The 19,069-nt window shown below is 35.5% G+C and overlaps 1 protein-coding gene across 1 annotated transcript; it reads right to left on the minus strand.

Annotated features, from left to right (window-relative positions):
- Positions 1-5,472: 5,472 nt before the first annotated feature.
- Positions 5,473-18,321, minus strand: LOC132548176 (uncharacterized). The gene is made up of 13 exons (XM_060211997.1): positions 17,958-18,321; positions 16,208-17,299; positions 14,639-14,693; positions 13,642-13,837; positions 12,143-12,283; positions 11,318-11,506; positions 10,396-10,681; positions 9,984-10,116; positions 8,413-8,975; positions 7,346-7,539; positions 6,531-6,639; positions 5,741-5,983; positions 5,473-5,510 (listed from the first exon to the last, which is right to left on the minus strand). Exons 1-13 carry the CDS (start codon positions 18,319-18,321, stop codon positions 5,473-5,475), a joined length of 3,603 nt encoding a protein of 1,200 aa, XP_060067980.1.
- Between the last annotated feature and the right edge of the window lie 748 nt (positions 18,322-19,069).

The raw sequence follows: 19,069 nt of genomic DNA on the forward strand, positions 1-19,069 counted from the left end.
TATATATTCACTGGATTACATATATATGAGAGCATGTAAAACAATGCAGAGAGTTAACGAGCTAGTCATGACGTGAAGATCAGAAATGTTAACCAGGTTCGTGTTTTGTTTATTTTCATTTCTCCGTTTCCTTTCTCACCGCTCCCAAACAAGTGTATGTGTGTTGTGGTGTACCGTTGGTGGTGGCGGGAGGGGATAGCGGAGTAGGAGTGGGATTATCTTCTATCGACAAAGACTATAAGCACAACTCGATCCTCCTATATCGTGTAAAATAGATTTCATGGAAACTAGGTACAGAAAGATTTTTTAAAAATCAAACAGCATAGATGTGATGTTCTAGCACAGATTGTGATATTCAACACGATACACTTTTCATCACATACACGCGACACCTGTATTTAACTGCCACTTGGAAATAAACCATGTATTAATCCGATTATGCGGTATTTCAGGAGCCAATGCCAGAGCAAGCAAGCATAATTTCTAAAAAACTAAGAAAGTAATTGTACCCACTGACACTATTTTTAAAGGCAGAAACCGAAAACACAGATTTTTCTCCCCCATGTGGTCTTTTTTGATGATGCTGTTAGAGTTACCTCCCTTAAACCAGAGCTAATAACTGAAAAAAAGAAACCGCAGTTGAACAATGTTGATGTTGAATGAATATATGTACGTATGATGATTTCAGTTTTAATGTATCGGTTATATATACAATGTACCTATTTTAATACTAAACACAGGGACTGTATATGTATTATAGTAACAGTAATTCACTTATATGGACCATAGGTTGGGAATTCGTGCCAAATCCGTGTGGTACCGAGTATCTCGTTTTGGTAGACAAACTACACAAGGTAAATATATCCTACATTTTTCAGACTTTATACTTCATGACATGAGCAATACATTACGGATATCTGTTCTTAATTTTTTACAGCAGATAGCACGTAATGATTGAATGTAAAGCAGTGCATAAAGTACACTTATCATTTGATCTAATGAATGCGAATTAAGTCTGAGAAAACTATGGGTCGAAACGTTTGAACCCCTAGCATCCTCCGATTTTATTTCTATCCAATGCCACAAATGATAGTGTGTCTGTCAATTTCAATAAATCTGGAACGTAAGTTATATTCAGCCGATACACATGATATTGATTTTTAAGTAGATAGAAACACGTATGAATAATTTATTAGACATTTTGTAGGACAACTCCTCTGTAACATCCATTATACAGAACTGCGAAGGTACGCTGAAGAGATAGATAGTCTGATCGATATACAAATGTATTCACCTCTTGTCATTTTTTTTATAGAAAATGATTTAATCTTATAATAATCTATTTTAAGGCAACCAACAAAGTTTTATGCATCAAAGATAAAAAAAAAAAAAAAAAAACATTTATCAAATTTCACTACCATTCCTAGCACTATCAAATCAGAGTTTCTAGTGTTATTATGAAACCCTTTACTCGACAGGTAAAAGTTTTTGACCAATCTTGTAACAACTTTTTTCCGAAAACATTCCTTTCATAAAAAACCATTTGATTTTTCGACTTTGTATACTCCCTTACCCCATTCCAACCCGAAGGAATGCCTTCATTCTGTGGTTAAGAGAAATTTCACCTCAAAGTACATGCGTATGGTTGTGAACTATACTGGTGTGCCTTTCGTGAAAAAGTATATCTAGAGCCGCGAATCCAACAAGAACAACTTTCCAATAAGATCTATAGGAAGCTTGGTAATATTTGGTTTATTTCCCTATTGAGAGTTTTCTGTTGCGAGAAAGTAATCAAGATTTTCGTGTAAGATGTCGACAGTTCAACAACACAGGAGGCTGGGAGATGCAAGTTGATGAAGTCTAGTGGGAAATTTATGGTCTCATTGTGAAATATTTCATTTGAACGTGTGATATAAAATTTAATGTCAGATTTAGGAACGTGAAATTTTTCCTTCGATTAACAAAATTTACATGAAGGGTGTCTTTAATGTCGTCAAATATGTTTACCCTTCCGGAACACATGGATTTATTAACCTTTCATGGTTCTTTTGCCTTCGATTTATCGATTTCATGTTTGGACATGTTGACATGACTTCATCCTGTTGTTGGCACAGAACATGGACATGTTTGCTGGTCGTCTTCATTTCTTAAGGAAACATTTTATTGCCTTGTACGATTTGAAGTTCGAAGCGTTCAGTTCTCGTTAGCCTGTGTGATGACGTATTTTCCCAGTACGTTGTGTGAGAATGTAACAGTAACACGTACTAGGATTGATCTAGGTCTACATGTCGAATGTGATATATCATTATCTATCTGAAGCACTAGACACACTACGGTTAAAATAATACATATTTATATAACAATTCCTACTCAAGTAGGACTCCATGAAACTTAGATATACTGTTTGACCACCATCTAATCTAAAATGTCGGACAATATTCAATATTAACTGCTCGCAGTTCAAATTAAATTTGTCTCTAGAGTAACTTAATCCATCATCCCATGGAATAGACAAATACAAGATTCAATGCTTAGATAAAATGATTCTTCATTAATGTTTATCACGTAGTAATAACAACAGACCGAAGTTTTCAAATTAATTCATCGTTTTTGCTACGTCAGTCAGAAATTGATTTTGGTGTCATTGCATGGACAATGAAGTTAGGAATTTGACTTCAACCCCCTTCGTAACTAGACTCCGACCTGACCTTAATTTCAAGTTACATCATGACCGCCTAACCCCAAAGTATTCATAGACAAAAGTATAACCAATTGGAGATAGCCAGCTGAAGGCCAATGTTTGCACCCATCCTTTAATATCTTGCGTGGATATATATAGCTTGTTTAAGTAGTATATTAATAGCATTTGACACTGTCAAATTACAGCTTGGTAAAGTCTTCATTTCTCTAATAGTGTCTAAACTAGAAGGACCAAGCAAGAAAACCGATAAGTCTCCAGTCTGATAAAAATACGCGATTTATATGTAAACTGCATTCAACATGAACAAAATATCCCTTCAGAAGATAAAACTAAAATTGACTCTGTGGAATGTTTGATGTGGGTTGTTTTAGACAATTAGATATCGACAAATTTGGTAAACAATATAATGTAATATGTACATACACGTGTCAGTAATGCTTAGTTTTTCGACGATAACATCGAGTGTAGAATGTTTGTAGTTTGTGAACAGAGTAACCAGAAAACCACATACATGTACATCTATCGCAGTAAACAATGTCTGCCAGGATCATACGAGGACGAGTGTGAACAGGGTAACCAGAAAACCACATACATGTACATCTATCGTAGTAAACAATGTCTGCCAGGATCATACGAGGACGAGTGTGAACAGGGTAACCAGAAAACCACATACATGTACATCTATCGTAGTAAACAATGTCTGCCAGGATCATACGAGGACGAGTGTGAACAGGGGCAATATAAGTGGGAGGTAGGAATGAAAGAAAAAATACCTGTTAGCGACAGTTCTATATTATTAACCTAATGAAATTTAAAAATCTTCCTTCCAAATGAATAAGACAGTACCCTCAATCACCATTCTTTTTATTCTAATGGATTTTCAGTTTCTATGTACATGTGCACATAATTATTGAAGATTTGAAAGTGTCGACTCATTGTTGCCAATTTCTCAGGCTATGTTGTTACCAGTGGTGACTACGAATCATCAATGGGTGTCTTAGTTTATCATCATTGGGTGTCTTAGTTTATCATCATGGGGTGTCTTAGTTTATCATCATTGGGTGTCTTAGTTTATCATCATTGGGTGTCTTAGTTTATCATCATTGGGTGTCTTAGTTTATCATCATTGGGTGTCTTAGTTTATCATCATTGGGTGTCTTAGTTTATCATCATGGGGTGTCTTAGTTTATCATCATTGGGTGTCTTAGTTTATCATCATGGAGTGTCTTAGTTTATCATCATTGGGTGTCTTATTTTATCATCATGGGGTGTCTTAGTTTATCATCATGGGGTGTCTTAGTTTATCATCATTGGGTGTCTTAGTTTATCATCATAGGGTGTCTAAGTTTATCATCATGCGGTGTCTTAGTTTATCATCATAGGATGTCTTAGTTTATAATCAATGGGTGTCTTAGTTTATCATCATAGGGTGTCTTAGTTTATCATCATGGGATGTCTTAGTTTATCATCATTGGGTGAGTTTATCATCATTGGGTGTCTTAGTTTATCATCAATGGGAGTCTAAGGTTATCATAATGGGGTGTCTTAGTTTATCATCATTGGGTTTATCATCATTGGGGTGTCTTAGTATTATCATCATCATTGGGTGTCTTAGTTTATCATCATAGGGTGTCTAAGTTTATCATCATGGGGTGTCTAAGTTTATCATCATGCGGTGTCTTAGTTTATCATCATAGGATGTCTTAGTTTATCATCAATGGGTGTCTTAGTTTATCATCATAGGGTGTCTTAGTTTATCATCATGGGATGTCTTAGTTTATCATCATTGGGTGTCTTAGTTTATCATCATTGGGTGTCTAAGTTTATCATCATGGGGTGTCTTAGTTTATCATCATTGGGTGTCTTAGTTTATCGTCATTGGGTGTCTTAGTTTATCATCATTGGGTGTCTTAGTTTATCGTCATTGGGTGTCTTAGTTTATCATCATTGGGTGTCTTAGTTTATCATCATTGAGTGTCTTAGTTTTTAGTATACTTTTGTACTGTGCTGCCATCTTCTTCAACAATGAGGTTACCAAATAATGTAATTTTATATGTACATATTACAAAGGCGTATTACTTCTCCATTACGATAAAAACAAATAACACTAAATTCATTTTAAAGAACGAATTGAGATGTGTCTTTGTTTTGTAATACCGAATAACCATCATACCTCCACCTATTCAGCGATAAACCGATTATTGGTTACTTATGCATGAAATATTTCCTGAGAATAAAATTTTTAATATTCAATCTTTAAATAAATTTATGCTATAACTCAGTTCAATTTGTTAATTCAATTCGTTATTCTTCGAGAACTTTACAGCAGATGAAAGTCCAAGTATATAAATGTTTCGAGGTATAACAACTAGCTGTGTTGTCTTCTGTACATTTAATGGATCAGAAGTTTCAGTGTCAAGTTTTCCCATCGAAAACCTTCTCGTCAAGATAGAATCATTATTCTGATCATTATTCAATGTAAATGTTTTAATATATAGGCGTCTGGCCTTAGAGACTTGAAAATAAATTATTTCAATATACATAAAAATAGTCATAAACAATTGTTTCAGATAGAAAACACATATTGATTGAATTATGAACATGTTTATGTCGTCCAGAAGGTAGAGTATCATTGAATGTGAAGTATTGCATCGCTTGTAAAGTGTATCAGTCGCTTGTTCGTGACACAAATATTTTGCTTTAGGAAACGGTATTTTTTTTAATACGTGTTAATCACGTAGCTAAGGTACAGCCCCGTATCATGTTTGTCATCATGAAGAGTTTTTCGCCATCATCGAGATCAGGTGATCTGCAGAGAAGGAAAATAAATATATTTCGTTAAGATAATCACTATTATTACTAGGAATATCCGTTTCATATATTTGTTAATTCAAACATATTGTATTGATAATACATCAATCATTTATCTAGCAAGAAATATAAACGAGAAAAAGGCAACAAGATACATGTTATCTTCCTAAGTAATGCCTCGTACCGTTTAATCTCAAAACTGTTCCTAAATATTGGAAATCTGTTTACCTGCGATATGGTTCAGTCCAAGATGTTTCAAGCACTTGACAAGTTTACGGATGCCGTATCCATTTTGCTTTTGTTTCCAGAGAGACAACATCCCACGACATTTCAATACATCGTCAGTGTTTTCAGTGTTGATTGTCTGGATTTCTGAGTCATTCATGTCTAGCATACTAGCGATGTCCTTCCATCTGGACACCACATGGCCGCTCTTACAGACCGATAAGATTACTGTCTCCATCTTGTTATCTGGAATTCGATTGATAATGAATTAGTAATGTCTCTTCCCACATCAACATAATACACTATAATGTACATGAAAGAGAAAATTTCAAATCCAGAAATCATATTCGATAGGTATAAGTATTTACTAGGATTTAAGCCCAAAAGAATGGCAGTGTTTCATTTGCAATAGACATTGAACCTACCCAGAGGTCACGTTTAGTTCATTCCAATAGTGGCACGGTTCATAGTATATAGATATACACTTGCCATTTTTCTAAAATTTACAGATATGTGAATAATTGAATTATAGGGATAGTGCACATCCTCATTTAGATTTTGATATTTCTTCTCATCACTTTAATTTTTCTCTGTCACCTTCTAGGCTTCAAGCTTTAACACCAATGGTAAATCCTAGAGGGACGAAACAGCTGTATGGTGCAGCTTACTTTATTGCCTCTCCTGTTTCTACCTAAATTTGTATCAATAGGTGCTATTCACTTTTGTGCTTAAAAAAAAATTAAAAAAAAACAAAAAAAAAAAAAAAAAAAAAAAAAAACAAATTGTACTCAACCTCTTGCATTTCTGGCCTGTTCTCTTCTGTACCGTTTGCTGCTCTCCCTCAGGGCGTCTGCTAGATCATCTCTGCCACTGTTACGTAGGGCTAGGATTAAGGCGGATGTCTGGTGCATATGAGGTAAATAATTAATTTTGAGAAAATGACAACAATGTATCCTTCAAATAATTTAAAAAAAGAAATTAATCATGAGGTAAATTATTACACAGACATTGACCTAGACAAAACATCTTTGTTATACCCTCACTTTACAGACACGTTATCAATATATTATTAGTTAGATGTAGAAGACTGTTTTCTTAAGGTTAAAATATTCCCCAGGAGCGTACTGTACCTAATGGCCAAACAATAGAGACATATTTGGGAACACACACGGACAACGACAGCTCTATCTAAATATTTATTATTTCAATTATACCTTATTTTGCTTACACCTATTGAACGCACCAATCAAACAGGAGGTTGTGTTTTGAGCCGTTATTACACTCGGATATTTTACTGATTATGAAAAAAAAACCCAGATATCAGAGTAGAGCTTTCTATGTAAAAGCTATCTCCTCTAGTCTGATGTTAACCTTTCATTACATTGCGTTTACAATGCATGCTATGTCTCCAAACAGAAATAGTTTATTAACATGCAAAGCAAATTGTGACTGTTACATGTACTGGACAACATTGACAAACAGTACTGAAGAACTCTTTGATGATGGTGATTACATTTTTGCACGTTACCATGCCACATCATATTCCTAAGTCATGTATATGGTTTCTAATTGGTAAAAATTAGTAAATTAATATAAAATAAGCAGTACCTTTTCTTTTCCGAACAATGACCGTTTGAACCATGTCATAAGGATATCTCTCGCCAGCTCTTTGTGCTTTCCCTTATGCTGCTGTTTGATTGATTGTATTCGTGGATGGTCGATATCTAGACTGTTTGCCAGTCTCAGCCATCCTTCACCAATCGCCTGTGCAAGGTTTTCGAGAAATTCCGGCGTTATGGACCCTACATAATGAAAAACTAAGACTGAATACTAATTTAGTACCACATCAAGTATTGACAGGACTACATTCACCGAGTTTAGATAGTTTTGGTAACCATCACTGAATGGCTTAAAAGGTGGCATCATAATTCCTAAAGTTTGCGCTGTGAAGCCAATAGTAAAATTCTTATTGAACCAATTAGTTGATGAAGTGTTTGTGTTTTATTAATGTTGAGAGGAAATCAAATGTGTAATGGCACTGGGCCATGTCAGTAAATTTGAATGAAGGAGTGTATGGACCATATAACTCGTATCACAAGTCCTTATAAAACTAATCACTTATTTACATAGGTACAGAGATTAATGACACTGAAAATGCTCACGTGTATAACAGAATAATGCATGGCGTTGATCGTAAGGAGTTTTTGCAATCACTGAGTGTTAGACTTTGTATGTAATGATGAATATATATATATATTTCTTCTTTATTTCGGTAACATATACGCAAGTGCTATTCAATGTATTCACATTTTTATTGACTGATCAAAGGGAATTTTACAAACCAACGGTTTTACTGCTGATAGAACATTTGGCTGTAAATGTTAGTCGGTAGAGCGTAACCTCAGGTGAAAAGCCAATGACTCTCCCTAATCTTACCGGTTTGTGTTTCTCACGAAGCTGAGAACCGGACCGGTCTCTGCTGACAGTCGTGTCCTTGATCAAGACACTACACTTTACCCAAATCACTCTGGATGACAGGCGAGGGGCCCCGCGTATGTTGTTCAGAGAGGTAGTAACCAAACACTACAAGAAGACCCCACCCAAACATATCCTGACGATACACTCAATAATAGAAAAAAACAGACACTCATTCCCAATGAACAGATATATCTCACCTTCACATCTAACACTGACCGGAGCTCGAACTACTTTTGTGGAAAGCTTCAGTGCTGGCTTTGGCAGAGAGATAGGCATTTCAGTGACAAGATCCCAGAATGTTTTATTATCCACATCCAAGCGCTGACAGTCGAATGGAAGCTTCGCCTTCCATACAAATATTTGGAGAAAACCACAGAACGAAGAGAGTGACCTCTGAGAATACCGATCCACAATGTCGATCGTCCATGCTGTATGGATGCCATGAACACCATAGTAGCGGAATATAATGCGATGATTAGAAATAGACGAAATATTACCACGAAAACATAAACACAGTGTATCACCTTCCTTCAGTTTCACGGCCTTCGTTCTAATAATATTGTCTGTCTCTAGTCGCATCATTTGGCGGGAGTTAATGTTCGTTACCTGGTCACATGACAGGGCAAGTTCATTAAGGCACTTTTTGTTGTGAGCCACGCATATCTGTACATTTTGATATTCGATGTTGTTAAGAAGTCGAGGAACTATATCTTGTATCACTTTCGGCGGTAACTCTTCCGTAACTTCAAGGACAACCGAACTGAATGGATGTTATGAAAGAAACATAAGTGACAAGTGAATAAAACATATAGAAGAAGGATTCCAGTTTGGCTGTTCTGCGTCCATTCTATGATAAACGTAAATTTCTACTAGTATTAACATGAACATCATCTGCACATCTTTGATATAACATGAGAATCTAATTTTCGAGTTTAAAAGACTTTGCACATGAATAAATGCAGTTTTTATATCTATAGAATAGAACCTCTTATTACACAACACGTAGAAGTTTCCATGACTACACATCACCTGCATCATCGACAACCGTAAAGCATACTAGCACTGACGTATTTAGTGTAAATATGATACAAAAGGCACACAAGGTAATTAACGACGCCTTTTAATACAAGGTGTAATAAGTAATAAGGAATCTACGTTTTTGGCTGTACTATACTCCTATGTCTAGATGATAAAGACATTACAGGAGAAAGTGCACAAGATGTTAACAATGTACTGTAGCCTCGACTACGCTTTGTTGAACACACAAATGTATGAGAGTCTGTGGCCCCATCGTCCCTGTGTAGTACTGGTCCGCTTTGGTGTATCCAGATGGTCTTCTTGACCAGTCGGCTGAAGAGGTCATTTTCCATATTGTTTGGAATGATCTGTAAGTGCCGATTGACTGATCTGGCCATTTGTTTGATGAAGGTGACCTTGTAGTCATCGAAACTTCACACTCTAATCTTCTACTGGTTGTGGTATAAGAACTTTTATTCAATTAACATTAACACCCCAAAGAAAATGTTCTAAAATAGAATTTTTTCATGATTTCTTCTAATTCGTGTATGTTTTGTAGTTAGTATGACAGAAGTTTGAAATCTATAATATAAAACAAATGATGCTGACATTAACTCACAAAACCAAAATGTTTACGTGAACTGCACTGTACATTTGCTGAAACTATTCTTTCTAGATTTAAAGTATCTAAATCAAACTATATTCTATTTTATGAAAGACATATAAATGATTCAATGAACAATCAACATACGTGCTTGATTTCTCATGTACGGAAAATGCCACTTGATCATCAACTGTGACATCATCAGAGGTCAACATCTTGACCTTGGTGGCCATACCAGACGCAAATCGAACAAGTCGATATTCTTTTTCTTGACTGGGCTCTGTAAAACCATAAGCTGACATATCAACAGGCCAGTTTTTACTAGAAAACTTGCATATGACCAAAGGAGAGAAAATTCAAGGTGTAAACCATGAATGAACACGTGCCCAAATGAACTAAAGATTGGTGCCATTACGTCTTCAACCTATTACTTGTGAGTACCTGATTTACATTTAAGAAACATTTTGTCATGACAGGCACCCAGTTTTTTCTGAAATTACCTCGATGATAGGAAGCCACCTTTTCTAAAATGACGTAAACATGTTGTAAACTTGCATACCCACGAACTTGCCGAAAGTCGAGCCTTTCCTGCTAATCTGTGCTCCTCTAGACATTGACCTGTATCCAGAGTCAGGTGTACCAAGACACGAAGATGCACGCTTACTGCCAGTCGTAGGACGAGAGGAAACTGGAGGTCGGGTACACGGCAGGTGCATGTATATCGTCTGGGGATGGTCATCAAAGAACTTCAGAGTTACTATAGCACCGGCATTGTAAAGCTTCTGTCTGTCAGTGTCGAACATCATCTTTGTCTCTTCTAATATTCTGGGTAGTACAGGCATAACCTTACAAGTAAGAAACATATAATATCATATAGCAATTATGAGTTTATATTAAATCATTGTTCCTAGAATAGAATGTTCTCCGTAAATACTCGTACAAGTAGAATCTCAAGGCTTTTTGTCTGATTTCTTTGATGAAGTAGGTGGAGATTTGACAACATGCCAATCGTTAAGTTTTGTATTGATATTTGATAGTGAGTATAATCAAATGAGTGGGATGTGTGATTCATTTAAAAGGCACCAATTTGTTTAATCTGATTAATTAAGATATAAATGTCGTAAGACCATCGTGTTGAAAAAGATTGATTATAAACTATGTAACTTTATAAACTTATGTAATCTCGGATCTATATGGTTTTATTGCGGATGTGTAATATTGAGAACAGACATGTTATTATTGTACATGTATGTAGATAGCATCATTCAATACAAATTTCTTTCGAGAGAGAGAGAGAGAGAGAGAGAGAGAGAGAGAGAGAGAGAAATCGAAAAAAATGTTTTGGAACTCTGAGAGACGAAGACATGCAGGTGTATATCTGGAGTAGCATCGTCAAATTATTACCGAAGTTTAAAAAATGGCACATTTTTAGTTAAATCTGGTATGTCTGAATGCGCTACATAATTGTTACGCGAAAATACCTTGAGTTCAACGTGCACGTTTTTAGAGTTGATTCTTGCACTGACGGGACAGGTAAGGATAATGTCACTGTCTATGGTTGAATGGAACCTTGTCATCTTGTCTGTGAAAATAATGTCATCCACGATTGGCATGGCAACTACCACACATGTTGTTGGTCCAGTAAATTTTGCCATCAACACATACAGGTTCTGTAATAAACATAAAATCTAATTGATATTAGATCTATATCTGCCTCAATGAATTTGTAGTGTACAGAGACTCTATCTGGAGACTCTGTAGCTATATTTGTATTAGTATTATCATTATGATAATATTTTTGAATGGATGGATGATTATTTTTCTCATACACACTACCACCTTGTATACAATATTGTTGACGTGACGTTCTAGTTATGAAAGTCATCCCACATTTACTGGTTAACCGTAAGGCCAGATATAGAAATCTCACAAAGGAATGAATAATACCGTGCAGGTATTGTAACCTCTAATGTGAGATATCTTTATAAACAATGTATATACCAAAAGTTTGCGTCAGATTAAAAAGTTACAAAGTTTTCATTTCTCACTCACAAAAAGACGATGTTTAGACAAATAGTTTGTGGTGAGTACTACCGAATGGCTGAACTAAGAATTTGAGTATATGATATTGGCACAGTGTACATTGTATCATCAAAGTCAGAAACCATTCTTATATTGCAATAGCGGTGGAGTAAGGATACAATCATCACGAAATCTCCTTATTATGTTAATTTGTAAGGCTTAGTGTTTACATTACATACCAACTGAACCAATGAACGCCACCATCATGCTGTCTAATTCCTTACCGAATCATCGTCCCGATGATACAAAGTTTCTCGGCATGGAAAATCACTCCATCGGTCTTTTGAGTCTAACACGCGTAGTACGGGTTCTTGATAGTAGTACATCTCATCCTTCGTGAACGGTATTGCCACCGTGATTTCGTCCTTTAACAGAAACTATTGCGTTATATGTGACATACTAGTAGTTTGATTCTGTAGAAACAATAATGATCCTTAATTCTGATCAAATCAATCATCTTATCCAAACTTTGAAATATCCGCGATATCAATATACAATGTATATGTTTATCATGATTTTCTACAGATCCTAGTGCATTAAGTCACTGTATTTCATGTCAGAGCCCACACAATTATAGTTGATATACTTCTATGCTTTCAGTCTACATATGTGAAGATTTGCCGTAACCTGCATGCCATGTTTCAATTCATCCGAAATGTGACACGGTTCAGAATATATACATGTATTTGACGTTGTTCTAAAATTATCTGATATGTTTAAATAACGAAATTGATCTAATTATGGGGCTGTTGTACCTCCCCGTCAAGATTTTAAATTCTATTTCGATCAATATGGATTTCCCCCGGTCGCCTCCTAGGTTTCATAGGTTTCAAGAAAGTTTACCCTGATTGAGCATCTATTCCAGTTCATCGCCTTAGACGGTCTAAATAGGTGCATTCGGAGTCACCGTGTCTAAATATAGAACACGTACGTCAGGAAAGTAATGTGTTTACCGGGGGCGTCGCTGGCAATATCGATATTACTTTTTTATATTTGACTTTTACAATCCTGAAAATACACTGAACACTGAGATGATATTCTTCCTTGTCTTCAACACTATCAAGTAGGACTTTATGTCTCTAGCTGCATCGGCTGCATTCATAATCACCAAAGACATTTTGGCCAGTAATTGCGGAATGTATATGAACATGAAAAGTAAAATTAAAGAACATTCACGACTAAGTTTATTAGAAATATATTTTGAAATATGAAGAAATATCATGATGTCAGTAGCTGAGATCGAACTCAAGACCCAATAAAAATTCGACTAACGTGGGAGTAACGGATGTAGAACTCGTCGAATTTTATTTATAAAAGTTGTCAAAATTGCATTTTCAGTCGAGAAAACTCCCATGTTTTAGTGCATATTGTTTCATGTAGCAACTTTGGCGATCTGTAAAAATAACTCATGACACTTATCAAAGACATTTTTGTTCTGATAATTGGTATTTGGATATATCTAACTGAAATTGACTTTTCTAATTCAACAAAAAATAGAACATTATCTTTATAATTTTATTGTTGGTCATATTTTGGTAGAATCAGGTAGTCACACGCCCAACCTCTTTAGGCCCTTAGAATCACTGACGAGTCCTAGAAGGACGAAAAAGTAGTTTGATGCAGTTCAATTATTTTTATTGGCTCAACTGTATCTAACTCTAAATTTGTGTTAAAATGTGCTATTCACTTGTGTGTCTTTTGTACAATCTTCCTAACATCTTACTTCGTCTTCCTCGCCAGTTAGGATCTCGCTTGGAACTATATGGAGAATGTTACTGACGACATTTTCGTAGATATTGACCACTGACGGAACATCGGCTGGATAGACAAGACTGCAGTGTGCTGGGTCCGATGTGTCCATTTCCGTGTAGACAACACACCCCACCACCGACCTTCCATTAAAGTCCTCCACAAGTAAACTGTAACAGTAACAGTGATCTATGTAGGAAATGTTTACAGTTTTCGAACATATGCATACATAGATTTATGTATATCTGGTAAAATCGTTGTGAACATCAAATGTATTGATGTACAGCATCGAAAAGAGTTATCTTTCCCATAAACGCCAAACAGACCATAGGCGATATCTTGTATAAGCTGTTTTTAAAATGGCAGCAGATACTCTACTATACATACATGTATGTAGTTCCTAACACGTCATATCTGATTTAAGAAAATTAAGAAATAATGGAATACCCATTTTAATGACTCACGTTTACCTCAATACAGCAGTGTTACATGTACAAATGCGTATCAAGCAATATGTAATTCTTCAAATAAAAATAAAAACAAGTTCGGTATAACTACAGCATTAGGAAATAAAGAACAATCCATATACTGACATTTTATATCTACGGATTTGATTGACACCTTACACATATCGTTAGAACAGTAGCTAGATCAATTGAACTGTCATTTTAAACCGGAAGCAGTAGATGGCGCCAGTTGGATATTATTGACGACGTCTTGCCAACAAAATAGTTAAAGGAGACATATATATCTATATTGCTGCTTTTATTTTTACTGTTTAACAAATATACAATGTGATATTACATCTATGATATCTCACGTGTCTCGTTTAGGGATTTAGGGATTTTGGGATTTAAACAAACATCATGTATCTACAAGAAAGTGGTTAGTTAGCTTTTCCGAGGTCTTTGTTGGTTACTATTATATGTATGGCACCCTAAACACGCTAATACGTTTGTACGGATACTTACACCACATCATTCAGGTTAGAGTAGGTACTAGTCCAGTCCAGTGAACTGATACTGTCTGAAAATGACATTCAATAACACATTATTGGCAATAGGATAAATAAACAATGTGACGCCATGAAATAGAATTACATCGACATGACAATAGTCATTCTTTTTATAAAGTATATTGTTACACCTCTAAAGTGAAGTATGAAATTCCAGATGTTTGTTACAGAACAATGGTTACAGGTCAGCATCTCGATGTAGACTGCTTTTGTCACAGCTCATTGCTGTTTGGTACTTCCCGGTCATTGCACAACAATTTTCAGCATTAAACAAGTTGGCAGATTACATAAAAGTGAAACACTCCGCATTGCATTGATTTATTCCCAATAATGATGCCGTCCTATCATTTATATTTATCTATAATTTATTTGTTTAGACATCAGTCGTAGAAGGTATGACAAAACATTTGTAGACTGGATTTTCGGTCAACATGTGTTATGTTGAACCAGAAGACTAAACGTTTGCCCGAGGCCTTCTGTCTGTTTCGAAGGTTCAAAATAACACATGTTGACCTCAAATCCAGTCAACAAATGTATACTGTCTATCGGGTATATGTTATCTTCTTTTATAAAACACTCGTCCAATTCTGTTAACTAAAGGGAAGGAAACGTGGTGTTATCGAATGAGATTTGTAAGCTCGCTGTTTTTTAAGAGTGAAGGTGGTTTTAAATGTAATAGTGACAACTTTTTATATAATTTTCACTGACGAAACAGCAGTATGATGCAGTTTATTTCATTGTTTCGCGCTACCGTGTTAATTCAAAACATGCATTGAAAGTTGTCATTTACTGGTGTGGTTATTGCACAACCACCATAAACACTTTAGTCTTATTGTCTTCTATATTTTAGTTAAACACACTTAAGGTTTAACATATCGCAAGAAGGGTATTGGAATGAGTTAGTCATAGTGAAAAAATATTTACTTATACCCTGTAGACTGTAAACAATCATTGACTAACATGCATTGCATGGCGTCCTGTATGTTTCAAATTATAATAACTTTAACTGAGTTTCAAGAGAAAACATGAGCAGAAGTTAAATATATAAAAACAAAAAAATCCCTAATCTAGCATGGCAATGGTTAGGGAAGGTCAAACCGAGTAAATAAAGTGTTCTCTAATAATGCTTACACTGCTATTAAAGAATGATATGAAGGACAAGTTATGCACGAAATCATTAACGTTTGTTTTTTTTACTGGCGGACATATTGTGTTGTCTTTCAGAAAGTATTTTTTTTAGAAATAAAACTTTGCAGAGAAAGGGGACCATTGCTAAAATACTACATTTTCCTTATCAAATTTACCAAATGAATTTTTTTCTGTTTTTCATTCAATTGTACGACAAATACATCAAAATGAAACCTTGATTCGTTATAAGCTATATTTCTGTTTTAAAGTTCCAAAAGACTGGATATAGAGTACATCTGATATGTTGAGCCATAATTAGAAAGTTATTAGTAATTAGAAATCGAAGTTTTGAGAATTTTTCGCAATTTGATACTTTCTATACATGTACTTTCTATACCTTTCCTTGAGTACTTTTCCTCGTCAGGTGACTGATCGATGTTGCCACTCAGGCGTGATGGTATTTTGTCATTGACATCAGTTTGATGGTTGAGGACTAATGTCTCTTTAGTTGACTTTTCAGTTGATCTTTCATCGCTGTCATCATCATCATTTTCCTCGACTTTTCTGTCACATGAAACCTCATCGCCATCGAAATGCACACTATTCTCATTTTCTTCATTTGTACAAGACTCGTTTCTCTGTTCTGTTGCCATGTTACTGTGACTATCATCGTCTGAGTTTTGTTTTTCATCCTCTTGACCAATGTCCATACTTGATAACCGACGAATTGTTGCGATCTCCTCCTGTTCCTGAATACTGTTAGAGTCCTGGTTCTCTGTTTCTTCATTAGATTCAATGTTTTCCTCGGTTGATGTTGTCTCCGACTGACAATGGGGCGACTCATCATCTGCACTCATCTCAGCTGTGTGCTCTGTAGCAGTATCTGAATTGTCATGATCTTCTTTCTTTTCTTTGTCGTTTTCTGAATGTAATGCTCTTGACACACTTTTGTCTGGATGTTCTTTTGTGACGGAAGAGTCTACTCTTACACAGGCTGCCACTACCTGTCGCATTAGTCGTAATTCTTTGTACACGTCCTTCATGGTAAGTTTTTTCTGTCGATGGTTAAGTTCATCTTTGTTGTTTTCTTCCCTTTTCTCACTTTCCTTTATGGTATCGAATTTGGGTTCTTTTGATGACACAAGTTCAGACAAGTTTCTGTCAAGTTTTGTCCGTCGGATCAATCGATCCTTCATGGTACTGAGAGCTTCTGAGAACTGTTTTTCTCGTGCCATGTCGCCAATATTGTTGTAACTGTCGGTACAAAATATTGCTCGTCTACGATAACGCCTTGCCTTGGAATGCTTCCATGTTTCCTCAATATAATCTGATTCCTCTTTGATAGGGGTTTGCTCCGTTTCCGGCTCCAGTTTTGACTCCGGTTCTGGTTCCGGTTCCGGTTCCGGTTCCGGATCTATATATATCGTTGAATCTATGGTTGATAGTTGCCTTCTATCTAGCTGACCTGAGCTTGAACTAGGTTGTTGATCTGCAAGAATATTAAGAAATTCAAAATAATGATGAATATTCTTTTTATGTCTTATAGTGTATTCGGAAATCAATCTTGGTCTTGTTGCTGAATATATACAGCCTGTGTTGAAAAGCTAGTAAAAACCTAAACTTTGCTTACGACAGTTACTAGACACTTTATGCTGTTGCTTTTAATATTAGGTTTATAAATCAGTCAGAAAAACGCGAATTTGTGTGTCGCGCATATAATTTGAGATAAAATCACAGGAAATATTTCAATGTCCTAACGCATGTTGGTGGTAAATCAAAAAGGGTAATAGATATGTGATATAGATATGAATCACTTTATAGATCTTATTTTTGGAACGTTTTTTTTTTTAATTTTTTTAACGAGTAGTTGAAAACTAAAATATAACTTTTAAAGTAAATAGAGTAAAAGATAGTGTCTTAAAGTGTTGCTTGAGCGGAGGTCTCATTACTAGTATCGATAATATACTGAATTCTATGCTTCAATAAAACTGCCAGCACAACACTTTTATTAAAATGCATATCATGTTTGTTTAAAACAAACAGGAAACAATTCAATCAACTGATATAAATCGATTCTGTCGGATCAATTGTTGGAATGCAATGGTTTTTATATGGTTTAGGTGGGTGAACTGGTAATATTTGGTTACCGTCAGGATGGTTTTGTTCGCTCCCATGACTTGTTATATCCACTGTTTTAACGTGTGCATGGTGAATCGTGATATTTTCGGAATCAACCATTATAGATTTACATTCGATGTTCGGCATGTCACTGTAGTTTTGCATTCTCGATACTATGTTCCGGTCATGGTGAGCTTCACAATCCCCGTCACCCTTTCCGCTTAAGGAAGACGTAATCTGTCTGTCGCTTTCATTTGTTGAACACTCGTCGTTACCAGTTCCATTCCCGTGAATCATAACATTAACTTCTATGTTTTGTTGTTGTCCCTCATTGCTGTCATGGAATCTTTTTTGATCGTCCACTGGCTGTTGGTGATTCTCCAGGTCGGCCATTATAGTAGAGAATTATCGCGATTAATCACTGAAAAAGGGAAAGCATTGTTATATTGTAAAAATCTAATTCATTGTCAAGTATAAAAAACGACAAAAAAATCAATCACTATTCACAACCATAATCGAATCCCCGAAACACATGCGAATAACACTAATGGCGATATGTAGAGCAACATATGGGTACAAATCCAAAGCATCATCCCTATGGCAATTAAACAGTTAAAGGCAACGAACCTGATCTTTTGATCTTCAGTTAGTTAAAATGCGAATGACTTCAGAGATAAGCATTCCAATACAGATGCTATAATACATTTAAACATATTTACTTGAATCAATGCCATTAGGAATTATTCTATGCTCGAAAAGAAGGAACATTGGTTATTCTGGATGCCGTTAAGGCCGCATGGATCATTCGTTATTGGTGAATATGTTTGTTGTAGTGTATTGGTTAGCTATCGTTCAAATTAGAGTATGTGGAAGGCATGTTGTCAATGCCTGTTACTGCTTCATTTACCTGCTTTAAAACCACGTGGCTATTGTTAATATCAGAAAGAATAGATAAGAAACAAGGAGTGGTATTTTGTAATCTGTATCCTACCCCCTAACAGTCAAACGTATGAACGCAATATGTTACTGTTATGCTTTTCAAACCATTTATCATATGTAACGTCTCCAAGCCTTCCATTGTAAACTCAGCGGCTGTTACAAATAGACAAATATTTCGGACATAACACATGTCTGATATCAT

The sequence above is a fragment of the Ylistrum balloti genome, unplaced genomic scaffold (assembly GCF_031769215.1).
Source record: "Ylistrum balloti isolate Yb309-2 unplaced genomic scaffold, AGI_CSIRO_Ybal_v1 Utg370006, whole genome shotgun sequence".
Classification (NCBI taxonomy): Eukaryota; Metazoa; Mollusca; class Bivalvia; order Pectinida; family Pectinidae; genus Ylistrum; species Ylistrum balloti.